The sequence below is a fragment of the Scomber japonicus genome, chromosome 2, assembly GCF_027409825.1.
Source record: "Scomber japonicus isolate fScoJap1 chromosome 2, fScoJap1.pri, whole genome shotgun sequence".
In the NCBI taxonomy this organism is placed as follows: Eukaryota; Metazoa; Chordata; class Actinopteri; order Scombriformes; family Scombridae; genus Scomber; species Scomber japonicus.
The window spans coordinates 31783686-31796928 of record NC_070579.1 but is presented as its reverse complement, the minus strand read 5'-3'; the positions used below and the strand labels follow the sequence as shown (position 1 = coordinate 31796928).

Here is a 13243-nt window from a genome sequence, read left to right as displayed (position 1 = left end):
GCATGGTATATATCCCCCTGTCAGCATATGATCATTTTTTCATAGTAACTTGTTTCCAAGAAACAGTGGTTAGACATAACATGTAGATATGCAGGAAAAACCAACATGTTAAGGAATGTGAAATACCTCATTTGCAACCATTGGAAGTTTGTTAGGCAGGTTAAAATAAGACAACTATAACTCACAGTTTCTATACACAATTGTTAAGATCATAATTGAATGAAGGCCGGCAACAAAAGGAAAAACAAATGGTTACAAAGCATTCTGCAACATTGGCTGTAACGCAACTCCTTGTCTGGTTTCGTCACATTCTGTCTTACTTCCAGCTTCCTCTTTGAGGTTCTGTGTGACGGCATCCACTGGTGACACAGTCACATTACGTTTTACTTTGAAAACGTCCCACCTCTCAGGCAACAGGCCATGGTTGAATGTGAAAAAAGTCAGAAAGGAAAAAACCAAGATGGTTACCAAAGTGCAGAGCATGGAAATTGTCCTGATGGGGGATTTCTGGACATAGATGCCATCTTCCAATGTGCAACCTGGAAGCTGAAGAATGACAGGAAGACCTACAGCACTTTCTCCCAACAAAATCCTTACAGTCAGCCCTACGACATAACCCGCTGTGGCACCGTAGCCATTTGTTACTTTAAAGAAGAGCACAGAGACCAAATGGGGGAATATAAGGGTATAGGATACATCTGCTCCAAGAATCCAGAGGACCAGGGTGCTGTTGGTGTAGAATGTTATGGAAGTCCCAGCCAGACCCACAACGACCACTGTGATCCGCATCACCCACTTCATTTCATGGTCTGATGCCTAAGGATATGGAGTCATACAAAATGAGACACTTTATTATTCATTTATGTACCTATGCTTTTTTTTAAAAAAGTGATTTGTTTCTTTTACATTTTTCATCTGATACCAATTGGAAATTGACAGGGAAGTCACTGAGTTGGTCCCTGAGCCCCCACCATCCACATCTTTGAATCCTTACCTTTTTACGCAGGATATTTTTGTAGATGTTTGAAGAGAAAACAGAGGTTGCAGACAACAGGGCAGAGTCCATGGATGACATAACTGCAGCAGCCACAGCTCCGATTCCGATGATTGAAATGTAAGAAGGAGTGAGGTATTGTAGGGTCAGAGGCAGGACCAAACTCTGGTCACCGCGCATATATGGAGCTGGAGAACCGTAGAGTGTCTGGTTCCAGTCTGGACAAAAGAAATAACAGGAGGAGGAGGAGTATTAGGAGAATACTGGATTCACACAGCACTTCTACAGAAACCTTGGCTCTATTTGGCAGAAGAACAGGGTGAGTGATTTTAATTTATGGTAAATGCTAAATAAATTCTTTACTCCCAGAATTACCCCCATTTACGTACCAATTTGCAGCACTGATCTGATCATCAGTACTGTACTTTTAGCAACTGGCTAATCTTTGCCATAAGTATTAGTCATAGCCTTCAATTATCAACAAAAAAGCTAATAATGTAGGTAGGTACTTTCAGGTACTTTCCTTTAATGTATTGGTTAATGTATTTTTCACAGTAAATGTATGCCTGCTGAAACCTGGGAGTGAACCAAAAAACATAACACTCTTGTAGAAAGATCTAACTGCCTTCACATCAGGCGTAGACATTTGATTGATTGTGGAGTTTTTGACCTTTAGCAGAGCTATGGAGCAGTTTCTTTATGAGTTGGGCCTCGTTTTACTTGGCTGACACGATACGCAGTCCTGCCAATGGTTTCACACTATTCCAATAATCTACATTTGGTGGATATGTGCCAAGATTCACAGCAATGGGCCACCAAAGGCACGGAAGAAGAACTCTGCAAGCTAGTGGACACTGACGTACACGATGCAGGTGACAAACTTTTAGGAAACATTTGTTAATGCTTTATGAGAAAGCGAATGCATTCAGTATACTTGCTAGACCTCAAGGGTAAACATAATGTGTTATGTGAGTAACATTAAACTGAATAACTGTTTTTTTTTGAATATTACAATTCATTTAATAAGAATATTGTGTGTATTTTGTTTCAGGAGCAGCATAAATTGGTAATCAGTGAAGCAGTAAATACATTAAAGAAGCATCTATCTATCTATCTATCTAAAATGGGCTCCAATCACAGGAGCCCTGGGATTTTGCATTCAGTTATTAGTTCAAATAAAGTGACCAATAATCACATTTGACAAAAATGTTTAAAAAAGAAGAACCAGGCAAAATGTATTTTGTCCAAATATGAAAATTGTATTAACTTTTCAAGTCAAATACATGGAAAACCCTCTCTATTAAAATTCACCCAACAATATCTGTGTATCCTTTAAGCATAATCTACAATAGATTACCTATTATTTATATTATACATGCTATTTAGGAAGTATCAAGTACATAAGTATTAAAATATGAGTTATCAGTAAGGTTTGTTGTTATGACATGGAACTCTGTTTATCACAGATGTCAGGAGATAAGCACTGAGTTCTCTATCTGTGTTGTTGTATATCAGAGACACAGAAAGGGCAGAAATGAGTGGTATCTTGTCATATGAGAGTTTGGCACCACCACTAAGTGACTCGAGTTCAGTTTGCAATAGTAATGCACGTCTGGCGCAACATGAATCTGTGTTTGTATTGCTGCAGGAAGGCCCAAGGGAGAGAAATGTCTTACCTCCCACAGTGCTTAAAATAAATTGCCCTTTGTCATATTAATTCTTGGTAATATACGAAGGGCACACGTGCTGTTTTCTCCGACATGTTGCAAAAATGGCTGACAGTTAGGTCAAAGAGCAACAATTGGTCACGTCCATGATGTAAGTGACTTTATTAAAGATCGGTCACTTCCAACTCAATTCCCACCTGTGGAAGCGGCAACAGCTCCAACTAAGACAGGGGGGATTCCCAGTATGGCAATGACAATTGCAGCAGCGTAGCAGGTCATCTGAGCTGTTACCGATGAGGAGGCAGACAGCGTCCTCTGGTGGAAGGACTGAAATGAAAGACTACCGAGACCCTGGGGGAAAAAAAGGGCAGAGGGGAAGAGGAAGATGCATGTTGACTATGTTTAACACAATTTTCAAACAAACTAAATTACATTTATTTCATAGCTGAAAATCATCAAATATTTTAGTGTCTTAAAAAAACAACTTAAACCTCTAAAATATAATGAATATCCTACTTGATCTTTGTCTACTGACATTTTGATCTGATGTTCACAGACAGCTGATTTAGGGTCTATTTTAACCGTGTAAGCACAATGGAAAGAGCACAGAGTGAGTTGGGCTCAGGGATTGCGTGGGCATCTCCAATTGCAATACTTTGGTTCATGTATGTACTGCAGCACAGAGCAAAACGGCTGAGTGAAGTGGAAAAGAGATCAACAAGTGTGGTGGTTAATAAATACACTTTCTCTGTGAGCTTTAAAATAGCTGAGCCAATCATAGTGACGCATGACAACAGCGCCTCAGACAGACAGATGGAGGAGGTTAGAGTAGGTTGATTTGTACAATTTGTACAGCAGAAATAAATCATTTAAAAATGTTGTGTGGCTGTTTATATGATCGCATCAATCCGCCACTTCTCAGACACAATTCTACAATTCTACTCTAATCACTCATTTAGTACTTGCAGTTACACAACAGTGTTTGTACCATAATTAATGTCAACAGTAACATGTGAAACATCACTTTTGCTTTAAAAAAGTAACCCTAACCTTAACCCTGCACTAAGAAGAGGTGCAGATCTCCACCAGGTGTGTCTGGGGGCAGGTATAATTTCAGGTGCATAGAATAGTGTAACCAAGCGTCCTCCTGTGTTCACCTAACTCTATAAACTTAATAAGGTAACAATAAATGGGACATGAAGTCAAACTGCTGAATTTAAGCATTGTTTTTTATTTAGCAAAGTAACATACAAAATAAATGTTCCTCTCCCCTAAACAAAAAAAAAAGTAATCTCACTCATTTGTCCCTCAAGGCAGTTAAGATAGCAGTGAATCTAACATAGACAGATATTTATTAGTCTGGTATTGTGCCTAAAGTTGGTGATATTATATCTGGAATGGAGTTAATCTGTAATGCTTTGGTTCAAATGAGACCAAACTGTGCAGATTTATCACCATACTTCAGATGCTGCAGAGACTTAATGAACTGATTCATCACTACACATTCCTTTATAAATGATTGCAGACTCCTTGATTAAAATTCCTCCTTTCAGGTATTAATCTGTTACTGTAGTAGACTTTTAATATTTATTCTGCTATTGTTGATAAAATGATGAAACTGTCAGCAGATTGACATTGTGCAACACATGGACATGGTTCACAGATGTCTATTTTCAGTGCCAATTTGTATCAAAATATCCACAATTTGGTAAACATGACCTTCTATCTGTTTGAACTTCTTCCCCCAACAGTACTCTGTGTGGAAACCAAAATGGCATTCAAAGTGTGTTTCAAGGTCAGGAATACATCAAACTGGGATAAGTGCTGCTTGCCATGAAAATAGAGCAGTCAGTCTCTTATCTACCAATAGACCAAAACAAGTCACAGGTTCACCAATAGCCAGTTTTTCTCACCAGCCACGGCTACTGAAATTCCCCAACTCCTTAATCACGCCCTACCATAAAGTATTTTGGCCAGCTAAAGCTGCAAGATTATCGATGTTCGTTAAGGTTTCCAGTCTCAGTCCAGTTCTGTCTGCTTACATCTGCCTTCATGACCACCCGGCTGCTTTTGATCTTTGGGTCTGTCTGTTTCGACTGTCTTCATGCTGCCAACTGTAAACTTGCCAATTAAACTAGCAAAGCCTGCTTTGACCAGGGCTGTCCCACTTTCTGCATCTGCCTGTGTTCAGCCATTAGAAGCATTAACTTTAGTGATTAGACATAAACTCAGTGAGCTGAAACAATTTTAACTGATAAAATTCAAAGTAGAGTCCTTTCCTTTCCTTTGTTTGGTTAGAGGTCAATGGTACGTCTTGCCTCACAAAAGGCAGAGTATATGTTAATGAGTATATTTATAGTACAAAAACACAGATGCATGTAACTGGGAGAAATCAGGTTATGCAGGAAATCTAACAAAAAAGTGAAATGAACTGCAGTAACCTGGTAGCTGGAAACTTTGTCTATGTACATCAGATCAGTAACTAGCTTTCTGTTATACCTGTGGCATTATTTTGGAACCATAGCTTATTTTAACCGTGGTAGGGATAAGTTATACTAATTTTCAATGTATTTATTTGTGGAGCATTTGAAATGTTACTGGACTTCTCGCTGGGGAAATATGGTTTCTTGAAAACACATGTACCGCAACTGCAGTGATGATCAGTCTAAGCTTATGAATGGAACCAGGAAAAGAACAAGTCTATGTCTTTAAAATCTTGTAAGTGAATTAAATTTGCTGATAAATATTAAGCTCACCAGCATCAAGAAGTCATCAATCCACCTCCAGGCGTCGTCCCACTCCAGAGTGCCGACCCAGGGTTCTTGGAATGTATAGTTAAAAGCTGTCTGGGCGATGTTTGTAGAATTGGGGTTGAGCAGAAGGAAAGGGATACACAACCACTGCAAACAGATAATGAGATCGTCAGACCACAGTCCCTTCTCCCAAGAAGACAGTTTGTCACATGGCAAAATATAAACATCACCTTATATTCAATCCATTGTTTTTACACACCAAACGTAAAATTGCTGATTGGCACAAGTCATGGTTTAAAAGGGGTGAACTTGAAATATTTCACTGTCTTGAGAAGTTTTCTGAGGATCATGTTCCCCTGAGGTGATGTGCAGTTTAGCTGCCAGCATGATTAACTCAGTTGTGGTAATTTCTTTGGGGTTTTTTTTAATCATTTTGCCGTCAACAGTCAACAATGGAGACAGACTGTTAATATGAGAAGAAATCAAGTTCCTCTTCAAGACATGCATCACTGGTTCCCAGTTGGAATCAAACCAGTAACATGATATGTGTGTGACTGGTACCAAGGACTGCTGTATTTGTTTTGGTTGTTTGTGTGCTTTCAGTAATGTTACTAATGTATCAAACTCTTAACATCATCAAGTTTATCTTGATGCCATTCAGCAGTTTTAGTATCACCCTATGAAATTTGACCTGCCCTTGACCATTTTTTTCTCTTATGAATTTAAACACTCAACTTCCTGAGAACCACATTTTGTTTCAGGAAATTTGGTCTTGGTGTCCAACCCACTTAAAACACACACAAAACAGTAACTGAACAACAACAATCAGTGACTTTACTCTCTTTAACATTTTTGCAAAAACTGCTAGTTCTTAAGAATCAACACACCTCAAAAACAGCTTTTGAGACTTTGTTATATTTGATCCCATTACATGAAAATACAAAAAACATTCTTATGTTGTTTCTGTAGAACTACTATTAAGATATAATGCATGCTGTGTGGTGGCTCTAAACTAGATGTCAACATACACATCTGCAGATACTGTATGTCTTTACAATAAGCACATGTGGAAGTAGTAGATGGTATAGTAATTTACCAGACTGAAGAACACTAGAGAGAGCTGGATGATGTCAGTGTAGGCCACTGAATAAAGGCCTCCTAACAAAGTGTAGATGATGGCCACGGCTGATGAGATCCATGCAGAGTAGGAGTAAGGCAAGTCCAGTATCACGCTCATCGTCGCTCCTGTTAGACAAAACCGCAGACACATTTAAATGCTTTAACTGAATCCGCTGAAGGAAATTGTGTCTTTATTTGGTAAGTATGCACATTTACCCAAGCCAAGCAGGGTGCAAGACACCCACAGCACATCTGCCAGTAGAGCAGGCAGCACCAGAGCACCACTCAGTACTTTGCCATACTTTATCTGGAATGGGTCCATCATGGTAATATACCTCTTGTCCCTCATTGGCTTGGCAAAGAAAAGACCACCTAGTGCAGGGGATGAGAAATGAACAAATGCTTCATGGAAAGCTGTGGAAAATGGGATGTTAATGAAAAAATATATTAAAAGTTCTACTTTGTGTTCTACAGTCTGCACCGTGTCCCTGAGTTGTTCGATATTATGGGCACAGAGGACTGGAAGTTGCTGATATATCCGGCACACCAAGCTCACCAAAACAAATTCCTCATTGTTTACACTGTTCTACATTTGACTGTAGCGGTTTAGTAAATTTGAATTATCTTAAGAGATAAAATATGAACCACATTCAGGAAATGAAGATTACACGAGCCACAGTGAGAGAGAGGGTGGCTTTTTCCTTTGTTTGCTGGTTTGGCGGTTTGTCTGTAAAAGACAAAAATTCTCTTGGCAGTGTGGTCAAAGTCTGCTCAAAAATGATTGGAGTGAAGTTGATCGATCTAAACTCTCTCTGGGAGCGTTGAGTCCTCCAGAAAGCAGTAAGTATCATCAACAGTGAGCATGCTCTTTCTAAAGAATTCACATTAATGACGTCAGGGTGGAGTTACCTGCCCCCTCACAGAAAGACAAACCGCTACTCCAGTTCATTCATTCCTTCTGCCATTCAGCTGCTTAATGCAGAATAAGATTTCTTTTTCTTTTCCTGAGTTCTGGCACAGTCCTTTGTATATTTTTTATGTGCAAAAAGCCCTGGAACTTCATTTTGCACTTGCACTTTGCATTGCATTTGCATTCTTGTGCAATATTCTCAAGCACTTTATTCAGCTGTTTCTTACTCAGCTGTATTTAATATCGTATTGTGTAGTATTGTATTTTATTTCCCCTCTGGTCATTTGTCGCTCGCTCTGATGTTGTTGTGTGGAAGCGAATGTTGTTGTTTACTGTCTGTTTATGTGATGTCTGGGCTCGTAGAAACTGAATTGCCCCACAGGGATAAATAAAGCTGAATCTGAATCTGAATCTATGTCAGTGTGTGAGTGTATGAGAAGAGCTGAACAACTGTGACAACCTGGATTAAACAATTTATATGAAAAAGTGGGGAATTAAGAACATTTTGTTGCATAAATATAATCTGGCATAACCTCATAATAATGTAAAAATAAAAACCAGTGTCTGAATTGTGTCTACTATAAAAAAAACTGTGTCTACTATAAACTAAAACATTTATTTATTGACTCTCTAAATTTCTCTATACTTATGCACTATATGTATTTTGTGTATGACTTGACTTACCTATTATGAATGACACTGAGTATTGTATGGGCATAAGGGCCCATATTAAACCCATTTTAGGAGAGGACACCGCCTCTGCCACACCCAGGATAAAACCACCACCAACCCATGTAGCTGCAGAAGAATGATACACACATAGACACTCACAGTTATGGTCATGATACATTTTATATTACTTTAAAGCTAATATTCTTATAGATATTCCAATACTTATTGATCAACAGACTTATAGAACTGCATAAAACTTCACAATTAATGGAGGAGCTTCATTGGGAGGAGCTATTGTGCATATTTTGTTTGTTTTTCAAATTTCAGATAAATGCATTTTAATCATCTTCCTAATATTCTGTTGAAACTGTTTTGCGGACTGCTTTTAATTTCTTAGATTCCAGTTTAGATTCATGTTTATATGCAAAAGAGAATCAAACAGGCATCGAGTCAAAATGAGTCACTGCCATCAGCAATGGGAATGGAACAACTGCTGATTTCAACTAGACAGTTTCTGTGATGCTGCAGATGCCCCCCCCCCCCCCCCCCCCACACACACACACACACACTACATGATGTTGGTGTTGAAGTCAGTCTACCCGCAGCAGTTAAAATTGCAACATGCGCAACAGTAGTTTTCCAGAGAAGTTGGAATGAAAGCGATGACATAACCAAACTTGGCCTTGAGAACTTGTTATTTTTAAGCTGCCTGGTACTGCTTGTGCAAAACTGGCCCAAGATAACCACACCATAACCGTATGTGAATTCTGTCCATAAAGCATGTACTATTGTAGGAAGCAATTGTAGACTGATTTTATGCACACAAACAATGAAAATAATAAAATAACCTATATACCCAGATGCACTGTACATGGTGCATCTGTATCCATATGTTTAGTAACATGTAGTCCAACTGTTCTGTCCTCTCATTCATCATTTAGCCCAAAGGAAATTAACAATATCCACAGGATGTCCATTACTCAGTTGCAACTGTCTATAAAGATGCAGCCAGGCTTACGTTTTTAAATGACTGCTTTAGATACAATCTCTAATCTGTTTAGGCATGATCTCATTATTTAGAAAACATTACAAAATGTTGTCTTGAGGGCCTTTTCTCCAGATAATAAGATAATTAACCTTTTGGCACAAGAAAAGAACTGTTATCTTGAAATAATGGGATAATTAAATGGATCTTGAGATAACATGATTTTAAAAAAGTGTAATACCAATAGCTGATATAACTACTAATCTATTTATGGTTAAGATGAATTTTTGGGCTAAACTTACCAGTCATGGTGAAAATCCCAACAGCCAAGCTGATATTTCTGCCTCCGAGGAGCACCACTTCGGTCCTGTTTCCATGGCTCTTCTTCTCAGCCTTTCTGGACCTTTGGGCAGCCCACACTCCTGTTCCCAGAATAAGGATGTAGAACAGCACCACCACAACCACACCAGGGATGTTCAGAACCATGGCGTTCAACTATTATGGAACACACTGACAAGCAGGTAGATTGAATGAATGACAAATACAGATACTGCAAGAACAAAGGTCACAAGAACCCCTTTCAGACCAATGACATGGGTCGGACCAAGGTTATTTAACCAGTGTTAAACATTGGTTAAATAACCTTGGTCCCCTCTTTTTTTCATTTCAAACCAAGTCATTGAAGACTAAGTCATTAATCCCCGATCCCTGAAGTTGATGATGGAGGTAAATAAAATTCAAGCTGTGCTTGGAATGAGCCAAACAGAATTCATCGATGAAACTAACAGATGTTGCTGCGAGGATGTTGCAAAGATGAGCTCTCAGAATTTCTTCAATGGCAACTGTTGTCTCTCTTGGTACCACAACAAACTGATGAATGTGGGTCCAGGATTGAAGCCATGGATGAGCCTTCTAGAAAACAGTTCAGCTAAGTACAAATATCTTATATGATTTTTAAACATTATTTTAAGGACAAAATATTTAGTATTGCAAGCCACCACCCAAGGGCATTCTCAACCACCATCCTGAATGAATTAAGACAAGTTGATGATGCTGGTTGAGTCGCCACAGCTTGAGGGATTATGCTCCATCACTAATTATGTGAACACAGAGCAAGCAAGCATAAAAAACTTTTGATATTGAAATAAAATTGAAATGAGAAGAATAAGACATTAGAAGTTTTAAGTTGGCTAATAATGGCTCACTTTTTTTGTTTTTAGGTTGGCTAATCATCACAATTTCAAATGTAGTCAATGGTCAATAGTTCACAGATACTAAATTCCATTTTGTTGTCCAGTGGTGTTTATATGTGTTGTTGAATGCCTCTTATGGCTAACTACACAGCTCATTCATAAGCTATGGTGTTGCGCTGTGATGATGAATTTTATTCTGTGTTAGCATGTTTTTTCACTTACCTCTCGAAGGAAGAGGTGGCCACCTCGGTCCTCAGCCAGGTGAAAACTGATCAATAAGATTACGTTACACCGTGGTGCAACGATGGCAGCACAGAAAATGATAATAAAACCCACTGCTGGGTAACATTCACCACAAATTATGATCAAACACAGCTTACAAAATAACTAAATGCCATCCTTTCTCGTAATAGTACTTGGTGGGGATATCTCTTTCGACATGGACCAATGTCTTCACTGGAGTTTGTTGCGAAAAAAAGTGTCATCCACTCTTTATTGTCAAAATGCTTTACTGTTTCCCAGAAAGCTTGTCCAATGTTTGTGGTTGGTTCAGTTCCGGACCCACATTCGCCGGTTTGTCGTGGTACCAATGGAGACAACAGTCTTGCTCTAAGCACAGCTTGAATTTTGTTCACCTCCACCAGCAACTTCATTAGACTACTCTGTGGTGACTATGTCAGGACAACAAATCAATTACAGACAAAATCTGAAGAAGGTCAAAACGATCAATGCTGTCTGTGATTGTTTTTGCTCTTGTCCTCGTTTGTTGTGCTGTTGTCCTCTCAGCCCATTTATATCCTGTTGGTTCATTGTTATGCATCTCTCCTAGGTCTTATCTGAATTGTCATGACCTGGGATTAACCAGTGTACTGATTTGGTTTGAATTGACTAAAGAAAGTCAAACATTTGTCAAATAGTCCCAGTCCGGCCCTGGTCATTTGTCTGAAAGAGGTCATGGTAATAAACCTGGATACCATGATGTAAGCACTCCTGAATTTACCTGAGGTACCAATATTACTGGTGTATACTTCAATTTGCCAAGTTTGTCAAGAAATAAGCCAAGTTCCCCTTGTCCAGAACCAAGATTTTATCTGTCTTTGCTTCACATTTATGTTTCTGCTCAAGCTTTTTTAAATTACTTTTATTCCAGACAATGTTAAACACTCCTGATTTTGCTACTAAATCTATATATTTAAAGGTCATAGAGATAACAGCTTGAAAACATTTGTATTACTGAGGTTCAATGACAATGGGTCAAAGACGAAAGGTAAATTACACAATATGTTGACATAGAGCCTACATGAAGTGGAAATACTGTAATCAAGTCCCAAAACCACAACATTAAATATATTTGCACATCTTTGGGGGTTGGGTTTGTATTTAGTACTAAATAGACCAAACAATATATCTATTCAAAGAGAAAATAATTAGCAGATTAGTAAAGATAAAACACCACCACTTAACTAAAGTACCACTAAAGCATCACATGTGATAGCCTACTGTAATAATAACTGCGTAATGTTACTTTAAAGCAATTAGAGACTGAGGTCAGCTTCTGATCCGGGGTTAAGGGGAAGTTATAAGGGAAGTATTTACATGATATCCAGCAGCTGCTTCTCCGTTTTTCATCACTTACAATTGAGAAAGAGTGTCAGTGATGCAAAAGCCTTTATGGCGATTAAACTCACTTACAAATTTTTGATTGTGAACCCTTATTCTACTCATGAAAACAGAAAAAAGGGTCATGCCAATGCTTTTTGAACACTTTACTTTAAGCTGTCAATTTTTTTGAATGAAAAAATCTGGTCTAAAGTGGTCTTGGATGGAAAAAAAACATGTCACTCTTTTTCTGTTTAATAGGCAAAATACATGCTTCACAAATCTGAAAGTAAATTTAAAGTTTAAAAAGGGTTAAGTCTTTTTTGCAGCGATGTCTGACACATTTTCATAATAGCAAGTGGTGAAAAAACAGACACTAAACAAAACAGACGCCTCTCCCTTAACTTTCCCCTTAACCACTTATCACCTGCTGACGTAACACCGAGCACCTCTCACTTAATAGTCACACTTTAATCACTTTGACTCACATTAGTCCAACATCTGCAGTCCCACCACCGTTGCTGCTGTTCTGGTAGTTTTAACACTTACTGAGAAGTTGATGTGTTGATACTGGACATACTGCACTGTGACACTTCCACTACGACACACATATGATAAGCCAGTAGTCCGGGTTATAGTTTATGATTCAATCAAACAGCCGTTAAAATTTCCACACTATTTCCCCAGCTGCGCGTGCGCGGATGTCCACACATGCCCCGTGTTAGAGTTTGTTTTTTTCCATGCCCTGTGTTAGAGGGTCATGTTAGAGCAAAGACTGACATCATTTTATTACATTTACATGATCGACTGTTTGATGGAGAAAGCCATTACAACTGTGGTGTTAAAATAATGACATATGTTAATTTAGAGCGTAACCAGCAACAGTAGATTAATCTATAGCCCTAATTGAGGGCAAGTTAATTAACCTTCATTAAATCACTGCATGACTGAGCTGGGACAATTAGCTTCTGCTGGTCTTCAGTGGTAAACTTATCATCCACCAGAGGGTCTAAAGACTTAAGGACTCTTGGGAATCAAAAGGAAATTTAACTTTCTCAATTCACTGCTGAAAAGTGTAGGGTTTAATCCTTTTTGTAATTCACCAACCATTACATCGAAAAGAAACACTTGATTACTATCACCTAGTAACAAATGTTACTAAACAGTTAACTGTTAAGTAAAACACAATCATTGGTGGCTACTTTGTGGTGAATTTGTCTTGTGAACCTTTTGATTCCCAGTGTGTCCTGTAGTAGGGTATAGGTGCTGTAAACACATCTAAAAACACACCTTGAACACATATAGACATTAATGTTGTATTGTTGTTGTAGTATTCACATACTCTTGCATG

The 13243-nt window shown here is 38.5% G+C and overlaps 1 protein-coding gene across 2 annotated transcripts; it reads right to left on the bottom strand.

Annotated features, from left to right (window-relative positions):
* Positions 1-107: 107 nt before the first annotated feature.
* Positions 108-12502, bottom strand: LOC128371687 (high-affinity choline transporter 1-like). 2 transcript variants are annotated; one of them, XM_053332075.1, is made up of 9 exons: positions 12381-12502; positions 9403-9610; positions 8128-8241; positions 6750-6905; positions 6511-6659; positions 5418-5561; positions 2859-3012; positions 995-1212; positions 108-816 (listed from the first exon to the last, which is right to left on the bottom strand). In XM_053332075.1, the coding sequence occupies exons 2-9, from the start codon at positions 9584-9586 to the stop codon at positions 253-255; spliced, it is 1683 nt and encodes a 560-aa protein (XP_053188050.1). In that variant the 5' UTR covers positions 9587-9610; positions 12381-12502; the 3' UTR covers positions 108-252. The 2 variants fall into 2 exon arrangements, with proteins under 2 accessions (XP_053188050.1, XP_053188043.1); XM_053332068.1 differs by lacking the exon at positions 12381-12502 and having other exon boundaries at positions 9403-9796.
* Positions 12503-13243: the final 741 nt, after the last annotated feature.

What these genes read in the sequence shown, in the direction of transcription:
- LOC128371687 (XM_053332075.1), bottom strand. Translation starts at nt 9,586, where the DNA reads ATGGTTCTGAACATCCCTGGTGTGGTTGTGGTGGTGCTGTTCTACATC. An exon ending in CTCTAGTGTTCTTCAGTCTG is followed by an intron (nt 5,562 to 6,510) that starts GTAAATTACTAT and finishes ATCTGTTTGCAG; the next exon opens with TGGTTGTGTATCCCTTTCCT. An exon ending in AGCTGTTGCCGCTTCCACAG is followed by an intron (nt 1,213 to 2,858) that starts GTGGGAATTGAG and finishes TCTTTTGTCCAG; the next exon opens with ACTGGAACCAGACACTCTAC.